Source organism: Pristis pectinata, chromosome 24 (genome assembly GCF_009764475.1).
Source record: "Pristis pectinata isolate sPriPec2 chromosome 24, sPriPec2.1.pri, whole genome shotgun sequence".
Taxonomy (NCBI): domain Eukaryota; kingdom Metazoa; phylum Chordata; class Chondrichthyes; order Rhinopristiformes; family Pristidae; genus Pristis; species Pristis pectinata.
The window spans coordinates 3,903,362-3,931,144 of record NC_067428.1 but is presented as its reverse complement, the minus strand read 5'-3'; the positions used below and the strand labels follow the sequence as shown (position 1 = coordinate 3,931,144).

Sequence of the window (27,783 nt, the reverse complement as noted above, 5' to 3'; positions counted from 1 at the left end):
AACTTAGTTTTTCTTTATTTACTCCTCTTCATTTGGAACCTGGACCTTCCTGGCAAGGCCAGCATTTATTGACCATCCCTGATTGCCCTTGAGAAGGTGACGGTGAGCTACCTGCTGTCCTGCAGGTGAAGTTACTCCCACGAGGAGTTCCAGGATTTAGACCTAGTGATGACGAAGGACTGGCCATCTACTTCCAGATCAGGGTGATGTGTGGCTTGGAGAGGAACCTGCAGGTGGTTGGTGCGCCCTTGTGCTAATTGGCGGCAGAGGTCACAGATTTGGAAGGTGCTGTTGGAGTAACCTGAGCGAGTAATATTTTGCAGATAGTACACTGTGCAGTCACAAAGTGCTGGCATTGGAGGGAGTGAGTGTTTAGGGTGGTGTCCAGCAAGCAGCTGCTTTGTCCTGGATGGCGCTGAGCTTCTTGAGTATTATTGGAGCTACAGTCATCCAGGCAAGTAGGGAAGTCTGCCTTTACCGCCGAGATCTGTGCCTCATAAATGGTGGAAGTGCTCCAAGCAGTGTCTGAAGAAATCCCTCCAGCAGCCTGAACACATGACAGGGGAAAGGAATGAGGTTTGCACTAATATAGCACCTTTTCCGACAGGAGGACACCCCAAAGCTCTTCTCAGCAAGTGCAAGACGTTTGGGAGTGCATTCAGGGGCCAGGTGGCTTATAAGCAAGCTTCTGAAGCAGCGGGGAGATAACAATCAGTTAATAAGAACAATAAGTGCTGAGAACACTCAGCAGGTCAGGTCTCGTCTGTGGGAAGAGAAACAGAATTCACACTTCAGGTCAATGACCTTCAGTTAATCTGTTCTAGTTATGTTAGTCAAGCGATAAACTGGACGTTAGGAAGAATATGTTCCATTAAAACGTGCCAGGGAATCCATAGTGTCTGTCAAAGAGAGCGAAAGGGCCTTGTGAGCTGATGGACTGGACTCAGATCAGTCTCGGAGCCCTGCTTCAGCAGAGCTGCAGTTCATCCCTGTGTCGCCCAGGGGCAGGGTGGAGGAGGCATGTGGTGTGTGCTATCCTGTCCTCACTGATGCTGCAACCTCAACTGGAGTGGTGTCATGGTCAGGAATTAAAGGGCTCAAATGTTCTTTAGCCTCTTATTGCTGACTGGGTGAGTCGACATTAATTAAACCTTCCGGAAGACTCTGCCAAACCTTCACCAACAACTTGGGTTGTCTATGCACCAAGCACCAATCCACTCAACATATCCCTGATGTACAACACAATCAGCTCAAGTCCTGCAAAGTATCCACTGTTAGAATTGCGCCTCCCAGTCATCCAATGCTTTTCACACGGTCCTTGCTGACAGAGTCAGTCCCCCGTGCTACAGTGAGAAACTAATGAGGCATGGGATGTGTGAGTGAGGGGCTGATCTATGTGGGGCTGAGTGCTCTCTATTCTACTGATGGGTGGGGGGTGGGGTTTGGAGAGGGCGGGCAGTGCTAGTGTGGGGCAGAGGTTGAAGGGGGTTCTGCTACTAAAGGGGTGTGAGGGCCAATTCTACTGTTGGGGGGTGAGTGAGGGGAGCTGTTCCATTGTAGGGATGGAATTGGAATTGGAATTTTTATAATTGTCACTTGTACCGAGGTACAGTGAAAACCCTGTCTTGTATACGGTTCGTACAGATCAATTCATTACACAGTGCATTGAGGTAGTACAGGGTAAAACAATACAGAATGCAGAATAAAGTGTCACAGCTACAGAGAAAGTGCAGTGCAGGTGGACAATAAGGTGTAAAATCATAACGAGGTAGATTGTAGGGTCAGGAGTCCATCTTATCGTACTAGGGGTCAGTTCAATAGTCATATAACAGTGGGATAGAAGCTCTCCTTGAGCCTGGTGGTACGTGCTTTCAAGCTTTTGTATCTTCTGCCTGATGGGAGGGGGGAGAAGAGAGAATGTCTGGGGTAGGTGGGGTCTTTGATTATGTTGGCTGTTTTACCGAGGCAGCGAGAAGTGTAGACAGAGTCCATGGAGGGGAAGCTGGTTTCCGTGATGTGCAGGGCCGTGACCACAACTCTGTGCAGTTTCTTGTGGTCCTGGGCAGAGCAGTTGCTGTATCAAGCCATGATGCATCCAGATAGGATGCTTTTTATGGTGCATCAATAAAAATTCGTGAGTGTCAAAGGGAACATGCCAAATTTCTTTAGTCTCCTGAGGAAATAGAGGCGCTGATAAGCTTTCTTGGCCGTGGCATCTACGTGATTGGACCAGGACAGGTGATTGGTGATGTTCACTCAAAGGAACTTGATGGTCTCGATCCTCTCGACCTCAACACCATTGATGTAGACAGGAGCATGTGTACCACCCCACTTCCCGAAGTCAATGACCAGCTCTTTTGTTCTGCTGACACTGAGGGAAAGGTTGTTATCATGACACCATGCCACTAAGCTTTCTATCTCCTTCCTGACTCTTCATTATTTGAGATACAGCCCACTACGGTGGTGTCATCTGCAAACTTGCAGATGGAGTTAGAGCAGAATCTGGCCACACAGTTGTGAGTGTATAGGGAGTAGAGTAGGGGGCTGAGGATGCAGCCTTGTGGGGCGCAGTGTGTTGAGACTAACCGTTGAGAACAATCGTGGATTTGAGGGGAGCTACTCGAGGGGGAGGGTGTTGAGTGAGGGGCTGTTCCACACTGGATGGGAGGGCTTCAGTGAGAACCACTCTACTGATGCGGGGGACTGGTTGAATGCAGGCCCACTCCACAATAGGCTGTGCTGTGGTGAAAGTTCTATCGTACATTGTCCGGTGTAGGCCATTATCTCAGCTAACACTGCAGCCACTTCATTGCAATTGGTGTTGATAGCGTAGGGTGTGATAGAAATATTGCAGTCAGTACAATTTTATAAGCAGGAAGCCCTTTCCAACCTTAGCACCAGGAAGAATGTCCAGCCGATTTTAACAACATTATCTGCCACTCACAACATGAACAAAAGCTAAACAACAGCTGCTTCATATCGGTGAGAATCTCCCACTGTTCCTGAATTATCTCTCCCACATTCCAGTCCTCTATCTGCTGGGAGCGGTGGGGAGTTTGTTGTTTTCTGGTCTGTTTATTTAAGCTTGCACTGATAAGACCACCCATGGGCAATGTGTGGTGGGGGTGGAGTTTATTTACATTAGCTATGGGAGCACAATCCAGGGCCACAAATATTGAGGAATTTAATATGCATGTGCTTGCCTCGAAAGCTGCTTGCATTCGTTCCTCCACAGTCTTCTCCATTGTCTGAGGAGCGGGGTCACCTTGAATGTTCTGTGGGCCACACCAACCCCTCAGTCAACCTTCCAAGTTTTACCAGCTGTAACGAGCAAGTACAACTCCTCAAATAGTGCGCATTTTTTGAGAGGCGGGGGAAATATTCGGCATGCTTTTAAAGGGCATTTTACAGCAAGAAGTTCTGAATTTACTAGGAACCTGGTCATGCACACAATGGAAGCAGGCTGTGCTTCAGTGGTGGTGTTAGGAGGCACTGTCAGCTATTATCAACAATGTAGGAGCTCTGTCCCATTAGTTCCCAATGGGATACTGGCCATGGATGGGTCTTATCTCGCATGGATTAAATCAGGGCACAGTCAGGACACGTATTTAGGTTGAGCAACTAATTAACATTCCAATGGGTGTCATTGCTTGGAACAGTGAGATATTGATCCATTCTCTCCAACTGCAGCCTTGCCCTGCCATTTGATGAGATCATGACTGATCTTTTACCCCAGCACCACTTTCCTCTACTGACATCCATCATTAAGGAACATTGCCATCCGGGACATGCCCTCTTCTCGTTACTACCATCAGGGAGGAGGTACAGGAGCCTGAAGACCCACGCTCAATGATTCAGGAACAGCTTCTTCCCCTCCGCCATCAGATTTCTGAACAGTCCATGAACCCATAAACGTTATTCCTCTTTTGCACTATTTATTTATTTTTGTAACTTATTAATTTTTATGTCTTGCACTGTACTGCTGCTGCAAAACAACAAATTTCATGACATGTGTCAGTGATAATAAACCTGATTCTGATTCTGATTCTGACCTCATATCCCTTGATTCCCTTAATATCTAAAAATCCATTGACCTCTATCCTGAATATACTGAGCTTCCACAGCGCCCATGGGGAGAAGATGCCAAAACATTCTCTACCCTCTGATTAGAGGAATTTCTTTTCATCCCAGTCCTATATGGGTGACCCCCTTACTCTGAGACTCTGCCCCCTTGGTCCTTGACATCCCAGAAGTGACGCATGTATCGATGAGATCCCAATCCATGTAATCAGCTCTCACCCAAGACTGCAATCCAAGCAATCAGTCTGGTGAATCTGCTAGCCCTATCCCGAGTTCAAAAAATTCCCTTTAGGGTAACAAGGAGAAGGGAATAAAGCCTTGCCTTTCTCTAAGCACCATTCTCAACCCAGAATGTTCCAGGACACTCTAAAACCAAATAAATTGGTTACTCTTGTAATGTCTGGAACATGGTAGACATTTGAAGCACAGAAAGATCCCACATACAGCAATAAAATAAATGACCAGATAAATCCATTTTAGCAACAGTGGTTGCGAGGTAAATATAAATTGCTTTGTAACATCAGGACAAATACTAACCATTCAGTGCTGTGTGTGGCCCCCATTCAATCTGATTGCGTTGAACTACACAGGAACTCCACGTCCTTTGATCCATACCTATCAGTTCCTTTCCTCAACTGTCAGTGTCAGTCTTTTATGGTCCAAGTGCCCCCAGTGGAGAGATTCAGATTCCTAGCACAGTGTGGAAATGTGCTTCCTGATCTCCCTCCTGGCTCTTCGATCATCTTCCTTTGTTGTTGGTCGTACACCAGGGGAAATGGGTTGTTCCACACTGAATAAAATAAACCAGCACAGTGGCGCAGCGGCTAGGGCCGCTGCCTCACAGCTGCAATGACCCTGGTTCAATCCTGACCTCGGGTGCTGTCAGTGTGCAGTTTGCACCAGGTTCCCACGGGTGCTCCGATTTCCTCCCAGGTTGATGTGTGGATTCGAGAAACAAAGGACTGCGGATGCTGGAATCTGGATGAAAAACACGATGATGCTGGAGGAACTCAGCAGGCCAGGCAGCATCCGTGGAAAAAAGCAGGCGGTCAACGTTTCGGGTCAGGACCCTTCCTCAGGACTGAAGATAGGAAAAGGGGAAGCCCGATATATAAGAGGGAAAAGCAAAGCAGTGATAGGTGGACAGAAGAGGGGAGGCGGGGTGGGCACAAGGTGGTGATAGGTAGATGCAGGTAAGAGACAGTGATAGGCAGGTGCGGGGGAGGAGGGGAGAGCGGATCCACGGGGGGATGGATCAAAGGTAAGGAGAGAGAGGGAAAGAAAGGCTGGGCAAGGGAAGAAGAGAAGAAGCGTGGTGGGGGGGGGGTGGTTAGTGGGTGTGGGGAAGGCGGGTGGGGGGTTACCTAAAGTGGGAGAATTCAATGTTCATGCCGTTAGGCTGCAAGGTTCCAAGACGGAAAATGAGGCGCTGTTCCTCCAGTTTGCGCTTGGAGAAAGCTAACAGAATGCTTTCAGTTATTGTTTGGAAAATCAAATGCAAAAGTTGGGAGATTATGCTCCAGTTATGTAGGGCATTGGTGAGGCCACATCTGGTGCAGTGTATACAGTACTGGTCTTCCAAAGGATCGTGTGTTCGAAGCATATTGACTGGTATCTGGAATGGGTCATCCTCTGAGGCTGGAGTTTAGTAGAGTGAGAGGGGATGATTGGGTGGTCTTGGCATGGAGAGGGTGTTTCCTCTTGTGGGAGAATCTCGAATCGGGGGTCTCTGTTTCCAAATAAGGAGTTAGCCATTTAAAACAGCTGAGGTAATTTTTGTTTCTCTTAGAAGTTCCTGAGTCTTTGGAACTTTCTTCCTCAAAAGGCAGTGGAAGCAGCGTCTTTGAAGGTTGTTGAAGCAGGGGTAGATGGATACTTGATAAGCAAAGGGTGCAAGGTTGGAGTGAGACCAGCCCCGATCTCATGAAATGATGGAGCAGGCTCGAGAGGCCAAGCTCCCTTTTTGTATGTCCTTATGAGAAGGTTAAAGGGCAATGACTGATGATATTTGAGCACAGTGTTTAAGCCACGGAACTTGCATTCAGAGTCCTGGATAATTCATCTGGGATTTGGGTTTGAGTATCAGCAAGGAAATTTACATTCAAACAATTAAATAAATCCAGAATCATTAGTGAAGTTACCACCAGATTGCTGTAAAACCCATCCTTTCCCTAACGTTCCTCAGTCTGGCCAAACGTGATTCCATCCTCATTAGTCTGACCCCCGAATTAGCCCAGCAAACCACTCCGTAATGCATCTGTGGAGGGACAATAAACATCGGCTCTGCCAGTGAAATCCACATTCTGTGAGTGAAGGAAAGCAGTTATGAAGCTTTGTTACATTCGGGATTGTGTGATGACTCAAGCAGCTGCTTATCTCTAGTTACATGAAAGGAAAGAAATAACTTAGTGACTGAAGTACAGGAAACAGGAAGGACTCGATCGGGGACCAGAAATATCCACTGGAGGGGCTGTAGCTGCACAGAATCCTTAAGTCAAAGTGTTAACTAACAGCCTCTGAGTGGGTTATCCTTGATGGCCACAAGAATTGGGATATCTGTTTCAAACTTCAAGGAGTGTATCTTTATCCAGGGTCTCCGAGAGAGAGAGAGAGTACACCTGGTAATTACCCTGATTCGATGGAGGGGTTTCTTTCACACAAGGTCTTCTCTCGTTCCTGGCCTTCTCTGCATTGATGTGTCAGCCGTGCCTCAGCGAGGCAGAACCCTCTCCAGGGGCCTGTCTACAAATCCCAGGCTGATACTCCTGTGCACCGCTGTAGGAGTGATGCACTGTCATAGGTTCTGTCGTTCACACGAGACATGAAGCCCCCATCTGCCTTCGCAGATACCCGCGAAGGGTCTCATTCCAGTACAGGGATTCAGCCTAATATCCACACTTTCACCAATACAACTAAAACCAAATTTCTGGTTTTTTATCTCACTGCTATTTTGGGAAGCTTTCTGAAGACAAATCGGCTTCCTAAAAAAACAATTCACACATGTAAGGGACATGTGATTGGCTGAAGGGCCTTAAGGAAAGAATTGATGGAAGAGGCAACCTCAGTGGATGTCCCCTCTGTCTTTCCCGGCCAACTGCTCTGCGACTGGGTTGGCTGCGATTTACCTTTAAAAGTCCCATCGCCGTTAGCAAATCCCTCTATCCATGCCTCCATATCCACGCTGCCTCCCCCCAGTCCTGTGGCTCTGCCGATCCCTGCCCTCCTCCAAATTTCTGACCTCTTTGACATCACTTGTTTTCCACTGCTTCACAGCTGATGACTTGTGTCTCCAGCTGCCTTGGCCCAGATTTCTGGAATTCCATTGCCTGCTGTCCATATCGCTTCCTTCCATTTGAACCCTTCCTATAACCTAACCCTTCATATAACCTAACCCTTCAGCCAAGCATTTGGTCTTCTGACCCATTGTCGGATTCTGGCTGAAAACACTCCTGTGACATGTCTTGTGACATTGTCACTATAGTAAAGTCCCGACATAAGTACTTGTTGTTGTTTAATTTAACTAGAAACAAGTTCCAAGTTGCACTGTTGCAGAGTGGCCCGGGACTCTGAGGAGGGCTTGCCAAAGGGTGCTCTTAAATTCCAACACATCACTCAGCAGAGGGTGTAACCATTCTTAATGCAAGATTTATTTTTCATCTGCTCCCTAATCCACCTTCCAATCATTGGCCTTCGAAGAACATCTCATTGCAATAGCTGGATTGTGTTTAATTAGGCGAAAATGGAAAAAGATGTTCAAGATCGAGGCGGTGTCCAGAATTACTCTCTGTTTGCATTATTTCACTTTAGCCAATGGAAAAAAAACCTTTTATAATTCTAAGAAGTTAATGTGCTGTTTGTCGTGTTGTGACTGCCGACAGGTTTCGAGCTTGCTGGGACATCAGTGCTCCGAAATTGGGGTCAGGGTAGCTTTGATGGTGATTCTGGGTTACGGCTGGAGAGGGACTGCAGGAAGCTGCCAGAACTATTCCCAGGCGCCACCAAACCATTGTCGGGAGGCAAAAGCACGGAATCTAAATAGGGATTTCAGGCCTAAGTCTCAACATGAGGATGCTGGCGCAAGTCAGAGGTGGCTACGAACAGCACGAACTCTGAGACCTCCCAGTCAGAATATTGCCAGACCGTTGACGTCTTTTCTTCTTCTTCCCTCCACCCGGTGCAGTGCTGGCGATAAGATAAGATTTCTTTATTAGTCCCACGTATATCGAAACACACAGTGAAATGCATCTTTTGCGTAGAGTGTTCTGGGGGCAGCCCGCAAGTGTCGCCACGCTTCCGGCGCCAACATAGCATGCCCACAACTTCCTAACCCATACGTCTTTGGAATGTGGGAGGAAACCGGAGCACCCGGAGGAAACCCACGCAGACATGGGGAGAACGTACAAACTCCTTACAGACAGCGGCGGGAATTGAACCCGGGTCACTGGCGCTGTAATAGCGTTACATTACCGCTGTAGTATTATTACATTACACTGTAATAACCACTACGCTACCGTGCCTGCCCATGTACCAAAAGGCAGGACATCTGCTGGCTATTTAACCGAGCAGGTTCCAGCAGGTTTGTGGTTGACGACACCAGTGAGTGCCGCTGGTCAGCATGGACGTGTTGGGCCGAATGGCCTGCTTCCATGCTGTATGACTACGACTCGACTCTACTGGAGTGCACAGGTTAAATTGGACACTTACAGAACACGTGAGGGTCAACATGGCTCAGTTGGAACTCTCGCCTGAGACTGAAGGCTCAACAGAGTCTTGAGTGTAGAACTGAGGCTGGTGTTCAGTACAGTGCTGAGGGTGTGCTGGGCTGTCACAGGTGCTCTCCTTGAGTCCCTGTCTGCTCTCTCGGTGGAATGTGAAGACCCCATGCCACTATTTCAAATTACAAAGATGTCTTCCCCAATCTCTGGCCTGACATTTACAACAGAAGTTGTATTTACGTACCAGGTAAAATAACACAACGGGGTATTTTTGTGATTATTCATTCAAGGGATGTGGGCTGCACAGGCTGAGCCAGCGCTTCATTGCATGGCAGTGTAGTGGTTAGTGTAACACTTCATAGTGCCAGCGACCCGGGTTCAATTCCGGCCGCTGTCTGGAAGGAGTTTGTACGTTCTCCCTGGGTGCTCCGGTTTCCTCCCACATTCCAAAGACGTACAGGTTAGGAAGTTCTGGGCATGCTATGTTGGCGCCGGAAGCGTGGTGACACTTGCGGGCTGCCCCCAGAACACTCTATGCAAAAGATGCATTTCACTGTGTGTTTCAATGTACATGTGACTAATAAAGATATCTGATCTTATCTTATCCATCCTTATTTGCCCTTGAGAGGGTGGCAGTGAGCTGCCTTCTCGACCCGCTGCAGTCCTTGAGGTGTGGGTGTTGGGGAGGGGAGGGAGAGTTCCAGAATTCTGACCCAGCGACGGTGAAGGAGCGACGATATATTTCCAGGTCAGGATGGTGTGTGACTTGGAGGCCAACTTCCAGGTGGTGATCTTCATGGAATCATTACACAAAGATATTTTGATATCAAGATGCTAGGATGGCTGACCCCAGTGAAACAGAGTTACATAACCACGGAGAGGCAGAGAGGTATATCAGGGGAATTTCAGAGCTCAGGTCCTCGGTAGGGGAGCTGTGGAAATCTGGGTTGCCTAGAAGCAGAGGGTATCTTAAAGTGCTGCAGGGTTGAGGTAGTTGAAGAGACGGAGAGGGACTTGAAAGTGATGATGAGAAATTTTAAATGGAATGATTGTTAATGCTGTTTAGCAAGGATGGAGGTTTGATGCAGGGTAGACTACAGGATGTAAAACACGATGATGCTGGAGGAACTCAGCAGGCCAGGCAGCATTCGCGGAGAAAAGCAGGCGGTCAACGTTTCGGGTCAGGACCTTTCCTGAAGGGTCCTGAGGAAGGGTCCCGACCCGAAATGTTGACCGCCTGCTTTTCTCCACGGATGCTGCCTGGCCTGCTGAGTTCCTCCAGCATCATCGTGTTTTACATCCAGATTCCAACATCTGCAGTCCTTTAGACTACAGGATGAGGTGGTTTAGGTGAGTTGTAGCTTAGGGAGCCCAAGAGTGTGTTGGAACAGCCTTGCCATGAATGTGTGAGGGTTTCAATAGCAGCTACGAGGCTGAAGCAAGGTCACACTATGTCCCCACGGGAGAAGCTGGTGGCTCTGTTGATGCAGTAGTGGAGTCCAAAGCTCACCTCAGGGTGACTGGATGGTAATGTCCAGGGCAGTGCCTGACAGGTGCCAGGGAGCCACAGCCGGGAAGTGGAGTCTGTGGCAGGCACCGTAGACATCTCTGGCTTCACAGATATTTAGCTGGAGAGAATTCCTGCTCACCCAGTACGGTGCAACAGCTGACCGAGCAGGTGGGGAGGTAGAGGTGGTGTCAACAACAGAAACAACTTACTGAGGTTCAAGATTAAAACAGACTTTTGCTCATTTTCTCTTAATAGTTACTGCCCTTTGCGCACGATTTTTCCAGCAACATATTTCTGACTTTAAAAACAGAAACTGAAACCTGTGGAGCTAGATGTTGTGTTTTCAGATGCTGTCACTGCAGGGACTTTAGTAGATGAGAATAGGAAGGGTTGGGGATAAGGAAACGATCTTCGATCTCAGGGCTCTGGTCCAGCAGTGGGGAGGCGGCCCATTAAAGGTGCCGTACTGTATCCATGGCAAGAATCATCTGGCCGCTATCACAAAGCTGTCTGTGGAATCTCACTGTGCACAAATTCGCAGTTGCATTCCTTTCACTGTTAGCGTGACTATGATTATAAAGCACTTCATTGGCTGTTAAACACCGTGAGACTCATGAAACACTATATAAAATGCAAGGACTTACAAAGTGCACCACACCTTTTTTTTGTACATTAAAACAGTATTTCCAGTCACCTTAATACCACGAATGTTGGATAAGGAACAGGAATTTTGATGGCGAGGTTTATATTGTTGGGTTTCCCTCCGTAACAGCTGCTGAAACTGCTGTCGTCGGCTTCAGTACAACTTTCCACGTTGACATGTTGGAAGTTCTCGCAGTTCTTAACATATCACCTAGAAGGTGCAATCTTTGCAGGAAGCTCTAAAAATGACATATCAGAATATGTCATACTCTTCCAGCCACTGGGGAGTGTTGCTACTGCACAACTGGATGCTGGTGGGAGGGGTGTGGGAAGGTGCTGCCAAGGCCCCTGAAGCACCTGGACAAACTGCATGCATTAGTGCAAGGAGGCCACTGAGAACCACCTTCTAAGGTGCTCCTGGTGGGAGACTGCCAAGATTACTGGAAAAGATAATGCTATACAGGGGCAGTGTCTGAAAGAGATCAGCAGAATGGTCTGGAGGCTGGGAAACTGAGTAACTGAGAATAATCATTGCCCTGATCTCCACAGTCAAGCAGTCCAGGAATACGTGTGAGCTGCATTTACGGGCACAGGAGGTCACGGATCTCACTGTGAACAGACACTGCAGCTTGCCTGTTCCCCAAAGTTTTGCAGGTTTTTGGAGACAACAGGATTAGCGAAACCTGGATGTTCTGTGAGTGAATGGGAACTGTCGCTCCTCAAACCAGTAACATGGAAAACCTCGCCGGAGGTGAAATTTGCCCATTGGACTGCTGTTGGGATTGAAAGGAAAAATTTACATTAAAGAGCTCTGGACCAATCATAAATCCCACCAGAAACACGAGGAGACAGAAGTTCCATTGGCAGCCAGACACCCAGACACAAACACCCAGACACACACACACCCACACATGCACACAGACACACACACACACACTCACACCCATCCACACCCACACACCCCACACACACACAAGCACACACCCACCCACACCCACACATCCCACAAACACACACTCATACACACACACACACACACAAACACCCGCCCAGACACCCACCCACACACCTCCAGCCACCTGTCACACACACACACACGCACACACCCAGACACCCCCACACACACACCCCCCACTCACACACACCCAGGCACACCCACACACACAGACACCTACACCCCCCCCCACACACACACACACACACACACACACAGACACCCACACACACAGACACCCACACACAAACACACACACCCACACACCCAGACACACACACATACACACAGACACCCACACACACACCCACCCACACACCCAGACACACAGAAATTTGCAGCAAGTCACTGTGCTCTGGGACAATCCGGCACTCAACAGCACGCTATCATTTGTTTTGGAATGTTGTTCTAGCTCAAGGACTTTGTTTTTTTTCATAGCAACAGTGTGCCTTTAAGGCAATTTTAAATCAAAACAGTCAAGTGATATCTGCAGCCAAAAACAACTGAAGGGAATCTTGGAATGGTGACAGAGTACAGAGAAGCTGAGACTCCAGGTTGTGAACTTTCCCTGGTGACTGCCAACAACCAACTATGTGCTCACTGGCAGGTGTTTCTCTTCAGCCAAACTAAGGAGGGTTCCCATGGGGCCACTTCGGGAAAGCTGCAGATCAGAGCTCTGAGCATCCCCCAGTCACTGGCTCCAAGTGGCTCATGCTTACACTGCAGTCAGGAAGTGTCCATTGGCTCTGTAAATGGATAGCACCCCTTCACTGCCAAATTTGAAGCATTAAGAACATGTATTTGCCAAGGTAATCCAGCACCTTTGGGTTGGAAATTGTTGGTCTGACGCTGATATTTGATTGTTAACGCTATTATGTTAAAGAGGTTAATGGCTGTGTTCAAAATGGGAATTAAGAGGTATAGGCAGCGATGATAGGATCATCAGACTCAGGACTATAAACACCATTAGGAACCATTGAACCAAATAACTCTTATCTAAATTGTACATTATTCTATTTAAAACATGTAATTTATGCTAATATTTGTGTAGAGTGCTGTACCATCAGATGTGCCAACTTTTAGAAGCATTGTTAGACATGAGCCTCAGGTGGGTGTTGAAGGTCCCATAATATAATTTGAAGAGTAGGAATTATGCTGGCCAATATTTGTTTCCCAAATAAGAATAGACGAATTGGTCAATTAGCCCATTGTTACTTGCGTTAGGTGCTATATGTGATATTCATTGGGTAGCAACACTTCTCAGTAGCTGGAAGAGTGTTGCTTGTGGTGAGAGATGTCCTTTCAGGAGACAACGGTGAAAATCATATGTGTTACATGCTGAGACCAGCAAGAACTTGCAACCCTTCGTTGGGGAACACTGTTCTGAACTTCCACCCAGGTAGGAAGTTCACTGTGAACTGCTGTAGGAGGTCTTGAGGGGTGAATAAAATGATCTAATCTAAAGCTGATCATTATCTTCCTTCCTTGTGTGTTCTCCGCTTCCACAGTGCCACTGTTGGAGCCCATGTCTCTAGTCTCCTCTTCCCTAAACTCTTGGGACTCCTTCCCTGAATTTTTCCTCCACTTTATTATGCACCTATGGCTAAATCCTCATCTCTCTTTGGTCAGGTACTTGGAATACTTTTATATTAAAAGTGGTTCATAGTCGCAAGTTGTTGTGCTGACTTCAACTTTCAGGCCTTGCATCTTCTCTGCTAACCTGTGAAGTTCAGTCAGTACTGAGCAAACCACCGTGCTAGTCTTCAGGAACAGTGAATGTCCGACCCTCCTGTAACCCAAGGGAAAGTGACCTGCAGAAGAATTCCATACCACATCTCAGGAGGCCCACGTGTTAGACCTTGGGGCAGGAGAGTGACACAGCTGGTCGGGCAACTGCCTCGCAGCTTCACTGACCCAGGTTCAATCCTGGCCTTGCATGCTGTCTGCGTGGAGTTTACACGTTCTCCCTGCAACTGTGTGAGTTTCCCCTGGTTTCCTTCCACATCCCAATGAGATGCAAGTTGGTAGATTAATTGGCCACTGTAAATCACCCCTGGTGTGTAGGAGAGTGGAAAATTCTGGGAGAAGTTGATGGGAATGTGGGGAGAATAAAAATAGGATTAGTGTGAATGGGTGGTTAATGGTCGGCATGGGCTCAATGGGCCAAATGGCCTTCCACTGAAGTTTCCAGACAGTACGGCTCTGTGACTATGACTGCCCAGGTCTCCTGCCCTGAGATTATCTGATCTTGTTATTCACGGGGCTCCAGGTGTCTATAACCACACACAAGATGCCTGCGCTGGGCAAGGAGCTTCCTTTCAGATTTGGAGACGTAGAACAGTACAGCACAGGACAGGCCCTTCGGCCCACCGTGTCTGTGCTGACCTTGATGCTAATCTAACTAAACCCATCTGCCTGCACATGGTCTGTATCCCTCCATCCCCTGCCTGTTCACATGTCCATCTAAATGCCTCAGAACATCTGACCGTAGCCTCCTTCTGCTTCTCCTGCACCTACACTAACTTAGTCCTCATTCTGGAGTAACCACCTGGGGCCTCCTCCTCACCACCACATGTTCAGTGCATTTTTGAAGGAATAGTTTTGTTGCTCCACTTCTCTTGTAAAGTCAGGGATTCAGTTTGAAGGTTCAAATGAATCTCCCTGTTTTGAAGATGTACACTCACTCTTCAACTTTTAATAAGGATCAGGAAGCAAAGATCTTTCATCAGTTTGGCAGAGAGGGAGACCTTGATCCACCGCTCTCTCCGATCCTGGAGAACACCCTTCATCCGCTGGGTGTTGAGGTGGTGCTCCATTGTGGAAATGTCTCGGGATACTGTGCAGCAGAGTCAGGAGATGTTCAGGTGTCCTTGTAGCTCCTCGCCAGCTGTCCCACTATGTCCAGAGTGATCATTTCAAAGTGGTCCCCAGCGTTGGAAGGGACTAACGGAGCACATTAGTGAGGCCTAGGTCCACACAACAAGCACTCTGACATCAGGTCCACAACAAGCACACCTATAGTCATAGAACCATAAGCCCAGACACAGGCCCTTCAGCCCACCATGTCCCTGCTGACCTTTTTGCCTTCTATACTAATCCCATTTGCCCATATAAGGGCCATATCCTTTTGTACCTAGTTATGTATCTGTCTGAATTCCCCTTACACAAAGTGACTGTACCTGACTCCACTGTATCCTCTGGCAGTGCATTCCAGATAACAAACATTCTCTGCGTAAAAAACTTTCCCCTCAAAACCCCTTTAAAACTCCTTAAACCTATGTCTTGTTTTTGATACCCCTAACTTCCAGATAAATTAACAATCATGGCTAAGTCCTCTTCATTTCCAGGTTCTTGGAGGCAAAGTTAAGTCAATGCCCATGGATCACCCTGGATATGAGGCCTGTCCTGTAGTGTAAAATAATCCAGAGCCTTGGGCCTTCCATTATGGTGCCACTCATCACTGCTGCCTCTCACATCACCTTGTGCAGACCAGTTCATTCATCTGTTCCCAGTGTACGTCAGACATGGACATGTCTAGTCCCCTGAAGTCAATCCCTTCCCCCTCTGAGACATGAGACTTTATGTGCTTGTGTACCCCAAAGCTAGAAGGAGTGGAGTAGTGGTCCCCAACTACAAAAGTGCCCAATCCATTTCCTCTTTGCCCGTCATTCATCTGCTCCCTGTTTGATTCTGTTGGCTACAGAATCAGAGGCTCATGGAAGTTTACAGAAGAAGGCTCTTCAGCCCAAAGTGTCCATGGGGCAAATCAAGGAGCTCTTGAGGTTATTCCCATATACCAGCTCACAGGTTGTGGCACTGTAGGTTATTGTACTTTCTGTGTCCCTGGCAGTACTCCAGGGCTGAGGTGGGGAAGAGCTGGGAGAGGCTCAACCTGCACACCGTCACCTGTGTACAGCCAGAAGCCCTACCGTTAAAGGCCAAGAAATTCCTCTTCAGTATAAAAGGCCAAGGAGGCTAAAACACTGCAAGTCAAGAGACTGCAGATATTGGAAATCTGAAACAAAAACGGAAAAAGCTGGCAACACTCAACGGGTCAGGCAGCATCTGTGGAAAGAGAAACAGAGCTAACATTTCAGGTCGGGAGTGGGAGAGTTTTAAGTTGCAGAGAGGGTGGGGGAGGGTGGGTTGGACTAAGGGAATATCCCCGATAGGGTGAGACCATGGAGATAAGCTACTGATGAGGTTATCTGGTTGATAGGTTAATGAGGATGGAGGGAGGGAGCTCAGACAAAGGAAAAGCTGTGAAATGCAGAGCAGTAGGAAATGCCCGGCAGGTCAGTCTGTACTAGGGGAGAGGGAAAGCTGGGCCAATATTACAGGTGGATAATCTATTTCAGAACCGTATGGTTCTGATGCATACAGAGAAAGCAAATTACCTGAAATTGTTGAATTTGATATTGAGTCCAGAAGACTGCATCAGAAGTTGCTTCATCTGAAAGGATAGTTTGCAATCTTACTGGTCTTTAGTGAGATTTCACCACCAGACACATCTTTCCCTCCTCTTTCAGCATTCCAAAGGGATTGTTCCCTTTGAGACTCCCTGGTCCACTTTTCTGTCCCCACGTACCACTCCCTGTCATACAGCACTTTCCTGTTGTAACACTCTCGCTGCAACTGGATCCTTGACTTTCTGACGACAATCAGTGAGGACAGGCAGCAACACCTCCGGCACGATTATTCTCAACAGTGGTGCCCCACAAGGCTGCGTCCTCAGCCCTCTACTCTACTCCCTATACACTCATGACTGCGTGGCCAGGTTCTGCTCTGACTCCAACTACAAGTTTGCAGATGATACCACCATAGTGGGCTGTATCTCAAATAATGATGAGTCAGAGTACAGGAAGGAGATAGAGAGCTTAGTGACATAGTGTCATGACAACAACCTTTGCCTCAATGTCAGCAAAACAAAAGGGCTGGTCATTGACTTCAAGAATGTACATGCTCCTGTCTACATCAATGGTGCTGAGGTCGAGAGGGCTGAGAGCTTCAAGTTCCTGGGAGTGAACATCACCAATAGTCTGTCCTGGTCCAACCACGTAGATGCAACGGCCAAGAAAGCCCACCAGCACCTCTACTTCCTCAGGAGGATAAAGCAATTTGGCATGTTCCCTTTGACACTTACCAACTTTTATCGATGCACCATAGAAAGCATCCTATCTGGATGCATCACGGCTTGGTACGGCAACTGCTCTGCCTGGGACCACAAGAAACTGCAGAGAGTTGTGGATACAGTTCAGCGCATCACGGAAACCAGCCTCCCCTCCATGGACTCTGTCTATTCCTCTCGCTGCCTTGGTGAAGCAGCCAGCATAATCAAAGACCCCACCCACCCGGGTCATTCTCTCTTCTCCCCTCTCCCATCAGGCAGATACAGGAGCCTGAGGGCACATACCACCAGGCTCAAGGACAGCTTCTACCCCACTGTGATAAGATTATTGAATGGTTCCCTGATACGATGAGATGGACTCTGACCTCACAATCTACCTTGTTATGACCTTGCACCTTATTGTCTACCTGCAGTGCACTTCCCTGTAGCTATGACACTTTACTCTGTATTCTGTTATTGTTTTTACCCTGTTCTACCTCAATGCACTGTGTAATGAACTGACCTGTGCAAGCGGTATGCAAGTTTTTCACTGTACATCGGTATAAACGACAATAATAAACCAATATCGATACCAATACTTGTCCTTTCACCTCTTCCTTCCCACCATCCAGAGACCCCAAACAGTCTTTCCAGGTGAAGCAGGTGATTATGTCGGCTCCGTCTCAGCAGATTAGCTGCCATTAACAAGCATCCAACTCATTCTCCTAATCAAAACCGATCTGTGTCATCTGACCTGGTCTCCATCCTCACTTTGTCTCCCTCCCCCTCTCTACAAATTTAAAGTTGCCTGTTTTCTAAATTTTCCCAGTTTTGATAAAAGCCCAGCAAGATGCTGCCCTGACCTGCTGAGCAGCATTTTCTGCTTCTATTCTTGGTTGTTCAGTTAGCCTCTCGGTACCTGTGGTCTTGGTCTCCCTGTTCTTGTGATTCCTTGAAAATTGTGCGTTTTCAATATAGAATTGTTCCCAATTACTGCTCCCAAACTTCATAAAGGTAGTGATGATCGAACAGAGGACAGCACTTTGATTTTATAAAACAAGAAATCCATCAATATGGAACTCCTAGCAGAATGATAGCATCATATCCAGATGTTGCTGCAGAGAATCACTATGTGCATAAATTAAATAATATTGTATTCGAATGTTATTCTGTAGACTCACTCAGCATGTGACTGATGATAGTGGATTATGATGTCTTGTCTGCTTGATTGTTATTTAGAATGTGTTTGTTATTGGAATTCAAGGATATTTCTAATTTCCTGATGCAAATTGTACTGAAACATCTGGAAGCAATGATTGTTCTCAGACCAGAGCAGAAACACAGCTGTTCTGTCTGGTTCGAGCTAGTAGCAGAGTAATCCTACCTCTGCAACACCTCCATTCATTGGAAGTCGCAAAGTGACTCCCACTTGATGGGCATATCTATCCTCGCTTGATTTACATGCAGGCTCCCCTGCTGTTGAAACAAGAACTCCTGCGTGAATGGGGAACTACCAAGAACGAGTGCTGGCCCTCTGTGGCCAGAATTCTGTTGCTGACTGGTGGATCGCAGGCAATAATGATGACAGGGTTAGAAATGGATCTTAGTCTGTGTTGCGATGGGTAGTCCTGTGGAAAGGACCACAATTTAACTAAGTCAACTAACGGCAGAAGCCTCAGCATTCCGGGGCAGATAAGCAGTGCCGTGGATTTATATTTAGGGCCAAACTTCAGACGGATCCTTAGTTGAGAGACCAGTGGAAGCAAATAGAGTGGTTATCAAATGATAATCTTCTGGGCTGCTGAAGACCGTGAGAAGACATTCCACATCATCAAGGCTTTTAAGTTAAATTGGTTTATTATTGTCTCATGTACTGAGCTACAGTGAAAAGCTTTGTTTTGCATGCCATCCATACAGATTATTTCATTACAACAGTGCATTGCAAAGTATTTGGAAACCATTGTAGTACAGGGGAAAAGCAATAACAGAATGCAGAATAAAGTGTTACAGTTGCAGAGAAAGTGCAGTGCAGGCAGACAAAAAGGTGCAAGACCATAACGGGACAGATTGTGAGGTCAAGAATCATAGAATCATAGAACAGTACAACACAATACAGTTCCTTCGGCCCACAATGTTGTGCCGACCTTTAAACCTCGCCTAAGACTATCTAACCCCCTCCTCCCACATATCGGTCTAGTTTAAATTCCTCCATATGCTTATGTAGCAATCTCTTGAATTTGACAAATGTATCAGCCTCCACCACCGCCCCAGGCAGCACATTCCATGCCCCAACCACTCTCTGGGTGAAAAACTCCCTCTGATATCTCCCTTGAACTTCCCACCCTTTACCTTAAAGCCATGCCCTCTTGTACTGAGCATTGGTGCCCTGGGAAAGAGGCGCTGGCTGTCCACTCTATCTATTCCTCTTAATATTTTGTACACCTCTATCATGTCTCCCCTCATCCTCCTTCTCTCCAATGAGAACAGCCCTAGCTCCTTTAGTCTCTCCTCATAATCCATACTCTCTAAACCAGGCAGCATCCTGGTAAATCTCCTTTGTACCCTTTCCAATGCTTCCATATCCTTCCTATGATGAGGCGACCAGAACTGGACACAGTACTCCAAGTGTGGTCTAACCAAAGTTTTGTAAAGCTGCATCACTACCTCGCGGCTCTTAAACTTGATCCCACGACTTATGAAAGCTAACATCCCATAAGCTTTCTTAACTACCCTATCCACCTGTGTGGCAACTTTCAGTGATCTGTGGATATGAACCCCCAGATCCCTCTGCTCCTCTACACTACCCAGAATCCTGCCATTAACTTTGTACTCTGCCTTGGAGTTTGTCCTTCCAAAGTGTACCACCTCACACTTCTCCGGATTGAACTCCATCTGCCACTTCTCAGCCCAGCTCTGCGTCCTATCAATGTCCCTCTGCAATCTTCGACAGTCCTCCACACTATCCACAACACCACCAACCTTTGTGTCGTCTGCAAACTTGCCAACCCACCCTTCTACCCCCTCATCCAAGTCATTAATAAAAAAATCACGAAAAGTAGAGGTCCCAGAACCGATCCTTGTGGGACACCGCTAGTCACAGCCCTCCAATCCGAATGCACTCCCTCCACCACAACCCTCTGCTTTCTGCAGGCAAGCCAATTCTGAATCCACACGGCCAAGCTTCCCTGGATCCCACGCCCTCTGACCTTCTGAAGAAGCCTACCATGTGGAACCTTGTCAAATGCCTTACTAAAATCCATGTAGACCACATCTACTGCACTACCCTCATCAATCTGCCTGGTCACCTCCATCTTATTGTTCTAGGGGACCGTTCAATAGTCTTATAGTAGCAAGATAAAAGTTGTCCTTGAGCCTGGTGGTATGTGCTTTTATATCTTCTCCCCAATGGGAGGGGGGAGAAGAGAGAATGTCCAGGGTGGGTGGGGTCTTTGATTATGTTGGCTGCTTATCGAGGCAGAGAGAAGTATAGACAGAGTCCATGGAGGGAAGGCTGTTTCCGTGATGTGCTGAGCTGTGTCCACAACTCTCTGCAGTTTTTGCAGTATGGGGCAGAGCAGTTGCCATATCAAGCCGTGATGTATCCGCATAGGATGCTCTCTATAGTGCGTCTATAAAAATTGGTGAGGGTCAAAGGGGACATGCCAAATTTCTTTAACCTCCTGAGGAAGTAGAGGTGCTGGTGAGCTTTCTTGGCTGTGGTACCTACATGGTTGGACCAGGACAGGCTATTGGTGATGTTCACTCCAGGGAACTTGATGTATTGGCAAAACACCTTGCCTATGTTGTGGTAGATTCAGGGATCCTTTAATAAGTCTCCAGGTAGACTTGGTAACCTGAGTGAATTCAGCTTGGTACAGTTTTGGGAAGGGGATTGAAATGACTGTGACTTCAGTATTGGGCCATGCAGAGTGTTGACTCCAGTCCTTGCCAGTATAGCAGGGACCATACTGTTGATGAGGAAAGTATGCACATACATCTCACCAGAAGCCTTCATGCTTGTTTAGTGGCTAACAAATGGGCACAGTGCCAACAGATGGCTGGATTGAGGTTTTTAACTCAGTTTAATATCAGTAATTTGCACCAGATGTTATTATTTTAGCAAACCATCACCACAACTGTGAGGCTCGAGCTGATTTGATGGGCTGCATGACACAAATGCAAGCACAATGTTAAATGACTCCAAATGACTCCACAGAAACATTTTGTGAGCAAGCTCTGCATTGAACAGGATTTGGAGCTTGGACATGGTATTGTTTAAACACAGAGATCAGGGACAAATGACAAATACAGAGAGTTTCATACAGGACTCAAACACCATGGCTGATGCTCTTCAACCGACTGTAGCTCCAGCTCGTCGTAATGGTGGGCAATTACAGTGGGTAATAGGGTGAGGGAGATGTTAAAGGGCCTTCTGGATAAAATCAACGTAAGTGCTGGCCAGGGGAACTGCCTCATTTAAATGATCAATGCTCTAACCATGCAACAGAGGTAAGATTCCAAGCACTTTGTGAGATTAAAACTTTTATGGCCACCTTGTCCTGCTCCCATGGAAAGCTAAGCGTAAAGCCAAGGTGAAGGCTCGGGATAACCAGACCAAGTGTGAAAAGGTGTATCCCACTCCCCACTCTAAAGCTCTGTTCTCATTTTCTATTTTTACTCAAATTATAAATTAGGTTAACCAACAAACTATATGGCAATTTGGTAAAAAAGGAGGGGTAACTGGGAGATGGATGCTATGGCCTTGGGGCAAGGCCAACGTTGCCCTGGTCCCAGGGGTGGTTGTGGAGGCAAATACGATAGAGGTGTTTAAGAGGCTCTTGGAAAGGCACATGGATGCGCTGAGAATGGAGTGGCCCAGCCAGGCCCTGAGTAACATGGAAGATTAGAGTTGACACAAGATGTGATCACACAACAATAGCATTTGTGGACAGGGTCAAAAAATTTTAATGTAGGATATCAAAAGCAAATCAGATTTTGAGTCAAGACCCATCTGTTGGACAAAAACTGAGGGTGCATTTATATCTCAGAGCAAGGTGAAGGATTGTCAAAACTCCTCGCCCATTGAACATAGAAAGGTAAGTTGGGCTAACCTTCTACCAAGTGCTTTGCGCCATCATTATGACTGCAAGTTCCACTCACGTATTTAATGAGGGAGCCCAGAACTCACAAGACACTGAGTTCTGTCGCTGTTCTGCTCTGCAGCTCTGGCTGATTCCAATTTCTTTTCTTCACACAGTCTAAGGCTCTGCGAGAGCGATGGCTCCTGGAGGGAACTCCTTCTTCTGCGGCAGAGGAGGACCAGGGGATGAAGAAACAGTTCCAGGAGGACAACGCCAAAACAAAACAGTTGGAGGAGACCATCCAGAGGTAACTGGCAGTGTGCCCGTGGTTTTTATGCCTCCAGTGTGAAGCAGGAAGGCATCTGCCAAGTCGCCACCATCCATTTATCACTGCCTGCTGGAAATGGTTGCCAAAATACTGTTATTGGTATGCATAAAAAGAAGCAGCATCATTTCCCAGATGTGTCCAGCTAGTGGCAGGAGTAAACCAGAGGGAAAATGGAGGTAAAGTAGGGAGGTGGAATAGATCAAACATGGGGTTGTTCACTGGAGATTGCACAGTGTTCAATTCCATTCACAACTGCTCAGCCTATGGATGGAATTCATGAAGCAAAGACAATTCCAGCTTTTCAGATTCTACTAGGGTAAACTCAGGTTTTCTTTGGAAAGCAGAGAATTGGGGAAACACATGGTCTGGGATTTTAAAATGCCTCCAGTCCTAAGTTATAAGTGTAGACGGAACAGAAGTTTTTAATGGCTTTGAGTAAAGGCTGATCCTGTTTCTGGCTGAGAAGAAGGTCACCTCATAAAAGGCCTGGGTGCCTTGTAACGTTCACTCACCTGGGCCAGTTTAGCAGGCCTAAAGGCATGAGTGGGATTATTTTTTAACCCTAACTGCTCTGTGTTTTTATCTCATTTTATCCGTCTTCCAGGAGAGCATACAGCTGAGAGAACGGTGTAGTAAATGGTCAAGGGGTGAGGCAGCAGGCATAGTGTCTTTGTGACATACGTTCACCGTTTTCTGTTTACTTCAGGCAATGGAGGAAAGTTTCCTGCAATGTGAAGAAGCCTTATGCCAAGGAAAAAGAGTTTAAATCAGAGCTGAGGACTCTGTCCAACAGGGGAGTGATTAAGGGAAACATATGACCAGCAGAGGCAGTGTGGCTGATTGCTTCTGAAAGCACAGTTTGAGCTTATAAGGATAATTGGAGGCTGAGATGGGGAGTTGTGCTGTGTGTAGGTTAGGGATGAGATGGTCCTGTCTGCCCTCAGGCAGATGCATGAGATCCTACTGTATTAATCTGAGGAAGAGAACAAGTGTCCTCTCTGGTGGCCTAGATGATGTCTATCCCTGAGCCAATGGAACCGGAACAGATTAAACAACAATTTAACTCATCGCTGTTTATGGGGCCTCGATGAGCACTGATTAGTTGCAGTACTATCTCTGTTACAAGAGCAATTACACTGCACAAACCCTTCCTTGACTGTAAAGTGCTTTCTGGATCTTTTGTAAGGTGTTACAGAAATGCACATACATCCCACTCATCCCTCCTCCCACACATCCCCACCACTGACTGCTGCAGACAACACCAAGGTCTGTTCCTCCCGCAGCAAATGGGAGGCAAATTCAGCTCTTCGTTGCAAATTGGAAGAGATTTGACAATTACTTCTCCAACTAACCTCAAAGGCTTCAAAGATTTTTATTTTGAGAAACCTCAGCCTTTTTATTTTTTTTTCCCAAACTGCTCGAAGCGGTGCTGGGGACTCCAGGCCAGCCCAGAGTGCAGGCTAGCCTGGAGATCGGGCAGGCAGTCCACACAGGGTGGGCTGGAGAAAGAGGGGCCTGGAGTAGGGGAGGAGGTAGGGGGCACCCTTTCTCCAGGGGAGGGGCTCTGTAGTGCTGAGGGTCACTGCCTGCTCCCTCCACCTCGCATGAAACAAGTCTGCTTTAATGCCCAGACGTCTCTGCATCTGGTACTCCACTGCTGGACTCTTCTGGGTATTTCCTCATCAAAAGCTGGAGAGAGGGAGAGTTTTATATATCCAGGCCTTGAGAATACAGTGCCAATCGCACAAACAGCAGGAGAGGACTGCTTGCTGGGACCACCCTTTATTCAGGGGGGGCTCCCATGGACCCTTCTCGCTCATCTCAAGGATGGAAGGATTTCGGTTGCTGTTCTATGGAAGAGCAGTGAGTTAAATTGAACGGTGCTTGTTGCAGTTTTCCCACTGAACTCGATGGCAACCCTCCTTTATCCAGCAATAGGTTTCTCCAAGGGTCATTGCAGTTGGGAAATTCACCCACGAGCTTGGTCCTTGTACTTCACTTACCAGGATGAGTGCAATGCCAACTATACCATAGAACAATACAGCACAATACAGGCCCTTCGGCCCACCATGTTGTGCCGACCTTTAAACCTCGCTTAAGACTGTCTAACCCCTTCCTCCCACATATCCCCCTATTTTAAATTCCTCCATATGCTTATCCTTGAACTTGACCAGTGTACCTGCCTCCACCACCACCCCAGGAAGCGAATTCCATGCACCAACCACTCTCTGGGTGAAAAACCTCCCTCTGACATCTCCCTTGAACTTCCCACCCATTACCTTAAAGCCATGCCCTCTTGTATTGAGCATTGGTGCCCTGGGAAAGAGGCGCTGGCTGTCCACTCTATCTATTCCTCTTAATATTTTGTACACCTCTATCATGTCTCCCCTCATCCTCCTCCTCTCATGAAACTACTCTCAAGAAACTTGCTACCATCCAGGAGAAGGCAACCAGTGTGATTGGCACCCCATCCACCATGTAAACACTTACTCCCACCACTACTGGGCCACAGTGCCTGCAGTGTGTACCATCTACAACATGTACTGCAGTTCCTCACCCACTCAAAACCAGCAGCACCTCCCAAACTCATGACCTCAGCCACATAAGAGCAGCAGGCACATAGGAACACCACCACCTGCAGCTTCCCCTCCTCCAAGTCACACACCATCCCGACTTGGAAATATATCACCAGTCCTTTATCGGCTTTGGGTCGAAATCCTGGAACTCCCTCCCCAGCCTCACCGTGGGCGCACCTTCACCACGAGGACGCATTGGTTCACCAGTACGTACTCGAAGGCATTTCAAGGTGATTAAAAAGCAATGCCCAGATCCTGAAAAATGAACAAAATAAAAATCCCAGCACAATTCCTTCGGCAGCACAGTCGCATTTATCAAAGGCCCTTCCAATTGGTGCATGTGGTTGTGTCAAATGCATTAATTGTACCAAGCTAATTAAAAGGCTCTGTGACATCTGAGAGCTGGTAATATTCAGTTTACCATCTTCTTTCATCTATTCTCTCTTGTGGTGGAGAAATCAATACCACTTTAATGAAAAAATTTAATACTTATAACGTACTCATTTTTGCAGTAAATTATAAGGTGACCACAGTTTGGTGTTCAGGACTTCTGCAGCCTGTCAGAAGCAGCTCTACTGAGCACTTTTACCTTAGACTCTTAGGAGACTCTCCCATGTTCATTCGGGAATCATCTCCTTGCACTGTCCCTCAGCCCATTGTGTCCACAATAAGCAGCCGTCTGCAGTCCCCCTATTCGCTTTCCAGCCCCCTACACTCAGGGCAACTTGCAGCGGCCAATTAACCTACCAAACCACCTGCCTTTGGTGTCCTGAAGAAGGGTCCTGACCCGAAATGTTGACCGCCTGCTTTTCTCCACGGATGCTGCCTGACCTGCTGAGTTTCTCCGGCATCATCGTGTTTTTCATCTAGATTCCAGCATCTGCAGTCCTTTGTTTCTCACTTGGCTTTGGGATGGGGGAGGAAACTGGAGCACCCAGAGGAAACCCCTGTGGTCATAGGGAGAACGTGCAAACACCACAGAGAGAGAGAACTGGAGGAAAGAATCGAACCTGGGTCACTGGAGCTGTGATGCGGTGGCTCTACCAACTGCGCCATTGGTCTTAAAATCTGAACTCCATTCAAGCCCTTAGTAGAGACTGAAACATAAGTTCTTGGGTTGCGAATTCAGTGACTAACCCTGGCCTTCCACAGTCACTTAGATATTTCAGGGGGTGACCTGACTCTGAGGAGGAGGGTAACCGTCATGGCAGCTTTGTGCTGGCAGCTGGCCTTTGCAATTAGTTGCAATGTTCTTGCCACTGTAACACTGGGGTACCACAGGGAACAGAGAGGCAGCTGCCAGCACAACTTAGAGTCATAGAGTTGAACAGCATGGAAACAAGCCCTTCGGCCCAACTCGTCCATGCCGACCAAGTTGTCTACTTGTGCTAGTCCCATTTCCCCCACAGTAGTCCCATATCCCTCGAAACCTGCCTCGAAGCAAAGCCCCTCGGGGGGGGGGGGGGGGGTTTATCCCAGATGTTTAGGAGACAGAGTGACACCTGCTCGCCAAAGCAGTGTGGCCCCCACACAATATATTTCTAACAACCACACTTGTTCTTCTCTCAAGGACTCTGAGCTTTCTCCCACGTCGCAAAATGGGCTGATTTGTGCTGATTGGCTACCTCTCCCCCCCCCCCCACCCCCGAGTGTGTGGGTGTGTGGTAGGAAAATTAGGGGGGGTGGGGGGAAGAGGGTAGGAGAGTTGATGGACATATGAGAGAGAATAGGTTACAAGGAAATGTGGGAGAATGGGGCTGATGGGAATGCTCAGAGCTGGCTTGGATTCAATGGGCCGAACGACCTCCTATATCACAAGATGTAGGATAGATAATATGAGGGATAAGCCAAGGAGAGCAGCTGGCTCCAAATCTCATCATCCCAACCCTCTCCCTGTACACAGCCTGCTGTTCATCGGTGACTGAGACATAGGCAGTAACCTGTTGCACACACAGGCTCATGCACCACTGTCTCTCATGCTGTTACTTGTGAGGTGAAGTACAAATTACACAAGATCCAGTTCCAGGTCAAGATCCAGGGGCTCAACGCGCCTTCTCCTGCCCTCATGCTTGGAGCACTCTCCTGTTCACAAGTTTCACTTGCACCCCCAATCAAAGAGCTCCTCCAGTACATGAAAGTCAAATAAAACCACAGAGGCTGGAAATCTGAAATTTAAAACAGAATATATGCAGCAGATCAGGCAGCATCTGTGGAAAGAGAGAGTTAACGTTTCAGATCGGAGACCCTTTGTCAGAAGTGAAAAAGAGATAAAGGAAGGTGATTCGAAGTTGCAGAGGTGGCGGGAGGGATGGACATCGTGCTATTCGCAACACATAACACAGGTAAAGAAGAATAATCACCCTTGACCTGCCTAATTAACCCATTTGACCTGATCCCACCCTGTCACAGACATTTCTTGGCCCACCCATCCCCCCGCCACTTAAAACTATCTGATAAAAGGTCTTCAACCTGAAACATCAGTTCTGTTTCTTTCCCCATAGATGCTGCCTGACCTGCTGAGTGTTTCCAACATTCCCTGATTTTTTTTATATTGGAGTGTTTCTTTGCATCTCTGAGACTCTCCTGCAACCCTGTGGCCGCTCAGCGTTCTTCAAGCCTCTGTGAGCCCCAGTGAGCAGATGAACTCTATCCTGCAATGTTTAATGCCATCCCTCACAGTGCAGCACTCCCCAAGTCCTGCACTACAGTTACAACACTGATCTTGCCACATTTCTGCAACAGAACTGTGA

At 47.4% G+C, this 27,783-nt stretch overlaps 1 protein-coding gene across 2 annotated transcripts in view; it reads left to right on the top strand.

The window, feature by feature from the left end:
* palm1a (paralemmin 1a) overlaps positions 1-27,783 on the top strand; it is a 208,277-nt gene that overhangs the window by 134,214 nt on the left and 46,280 nt on the right. For both annotated transcript variants that reach the window (XM_052038046.1, XM_052038045.1), the window contains exon 4: positions 22,306-22,436. In XM_052038046.1, coding sequence (XP_051894006.1) covers positions 22,306-22,436 — 131 coding nt within the window. The remainder of the gene's footprint in view (positions 1-22,305; positions 22,437-27,783) is intronic.